This window comes from Tupaia chinensis, unplaced genomic scaffold, assembly GCF_000334495.1.
Source record: "Tupaia chinensis unplaced genomic scaffold, TupChi_1.0 Scaffold139833_1, whole genome shotgun sequence".
Taxonomy (NCBI): Eukaryota; Metazoa; Chordata; class Mammalia; order Scandentia; family Tupaiidae; genus Tupaia; species Tupaia belangeri.
Genome location: NW_006199712.1, coordinates 2837206 through 2838998, shown reverse-complemented (window position 1 = coordinate 2838998; position 1793 = coordinate 2837206). Strand labels below are relative to the sequence as shown.

General features: G+C 59.2%; 1 protein-coding gene across 1 annotated transcript; it reads left to right on the top strand.

The window, feature by feature from the left end:
- Positions 1-6: 6 nt before the first annotated feature.
- Positions 7-1579, top strand: CHST2 (carbohydrate sulfotransferase 2). Its single transcript, XM_006162297.3, has one exon. It carries the CDS (start codon positions 14-16, stop codon positions 1178-1180), a length of 1167 nt encoding a protein of 388 aa, XP_006162359.1. The 5' UTR covers positions 7-13; the 3' UTR covers positions 1181-1579.
- Positions 1580-1793: the final 214 nt, after the last annotated feature.

Genomic DNA, 1793 nt, shown 5'->3' with positions numbered 1-1793 from the left:
AGCCAAGGGGGGTATGGTGGGGGCCGCGGCTCCTCCCGGGAATGGAACTCGGGGCAGCGCGGGCAGTGGGGTCAAGCGGCAGCTGGTGTACGTGTTCACCACGTGGCGCTCGGGCTCGTCCTTCTTCGGCGAGCTCTTCAACCAGAACCCCGAAGTGTTCTTCCTCTACGAGCCAGTGTGGCATGTGTGGCAAAAACTGTACCCGGGGGACGCGGTGTCCCTGCAGGGGGCAGCGCGGGACATGCTGAGCGCTCTGTACCGCTGCGACCTCTCGGTCTTCCAGCTGTATAGCCCCGCGGGCAGCGGGGGGCGCAACCTCACCACGTTGGGTATTTTCGGAGCGGCCACCAACAAGGTGGTGTGCTCGTCGCCGCTGTGCCCCGCCTACCGCAAGGAGGTCGTGGGACTAGTGGATGACCGCGTGTGCAAGAAGTGCCCGCCCCAGCGCCTGGCGCGCTTCGAGGAAGAGTGCCGCAAATACCGCACGCTGGTCATCAAGGGTGTGCGCGTTTTCGACGTGGCGGTGTTGGCACCGCTGCTTCGAGACCCAGCCCTGGACCTCAAGGTCATCCACCTGGTGCGGGATCCCCGGGCGGTGGCCAGCTCGCGCATCCGCTCACGCCATGGCCTCATCCGCGAAAGCCTGCAGGTGGTGCGCAGCCGGGACCCACGGGCCCACCGCATGCCCTTCCTGGAGGCCGCTGGCCACAAGCTGGGTGCCAAGAAAGAGGGCGTGGGCGGCCCGGCGGACTACCACGCGCTCGGCGCCATGGAGGTCATCTGCAACAGCATGGCCAAGACGCTGCAGACGGCCCTGCAGCCCCCCGACTGGCTGCAGGGCCACTACCTGGTTGTGCGGTACGAGGACCTGGTGGGAGACCCCGTCAAGACACTACGGAGGGTGTACGACTTTGTGGGGCTGCACGTGAGCCCCGAGATGGAGCAGTTTGCCTTGAACATGACCAGCGGCTCGGGCTCCTCCTCCAAACCTTTCGTGGTGTCTGCTCGCAATGCCACGCAGGCCGCCAATGCCTGGCGGACCGCCCTCACCTTCCAGCAGATCAAACAGGTGGAGGAGTTTTGTTACCAGCCCATGGCAGTACTGGGCTATGAGCGGGTCAACAGCCCCGAGGAGGTCAAAGACCTCAGCAAGACGCTGCTTCGCAAGCCCCGGCTCTGAGAGGGGTTCCCTGGCAGACCTGACGCCCCGTGGAGACACCCACCAGGAGGATTCTGGTGTGTTTAAACAAACACAGCCCAGATCCAAGCTGAGGAAGCCCACGTATTCTATTATAGATACATCATATAAATAACCACACAGGCACTTGCTGTCAATGTTTTAAGTCAGTGAATTTCAAGGAACAGCCACAACACACACATCTCAGAAAAGGCAAGACTTGAAAGTTCTGACCAGTTGCCCCTCCTCCCCTCTTCCTTGACCCTTCTGCCATGCCCTTTCTCCCTTCTCTTATCCCCTTCCCCATCTGCCCTCCATTCCAAGTGGGATGTCGAAGAAGTCAAGTTCCAGTCGCCCAAATCTTGTTTACAAATTTTCGTGGTATCTGTGAACCTGTCAGAGGATGGGGGGGGGCGGGAGGGAGGGCGAGAAAGGGGAAGTGGTCCGGGAACAAAAAGCCCCACTGGGGATGATAAACCGAGGAGGTCGTCTTCTAAAAGTAAGACTTGTGTGTGAAAAGCAAAGGTTACATGTGAGTATTAATAAAGAAGAAAATAAATAATATTCTTTTTTTATATTCGCCTCCGTTACTTTGGTGTTACCTGTGTTACCTGTT

Bases quoted from the DNA above. Each gene is read 5' to 3' on its own strand.
- CHST2 (XM_006162297.3), top strand. From the start codon at position 14: ATGGTGGGGGCCGCGGCTCCTCCCGGGAATGGAACTCGGGGCAGCGCG.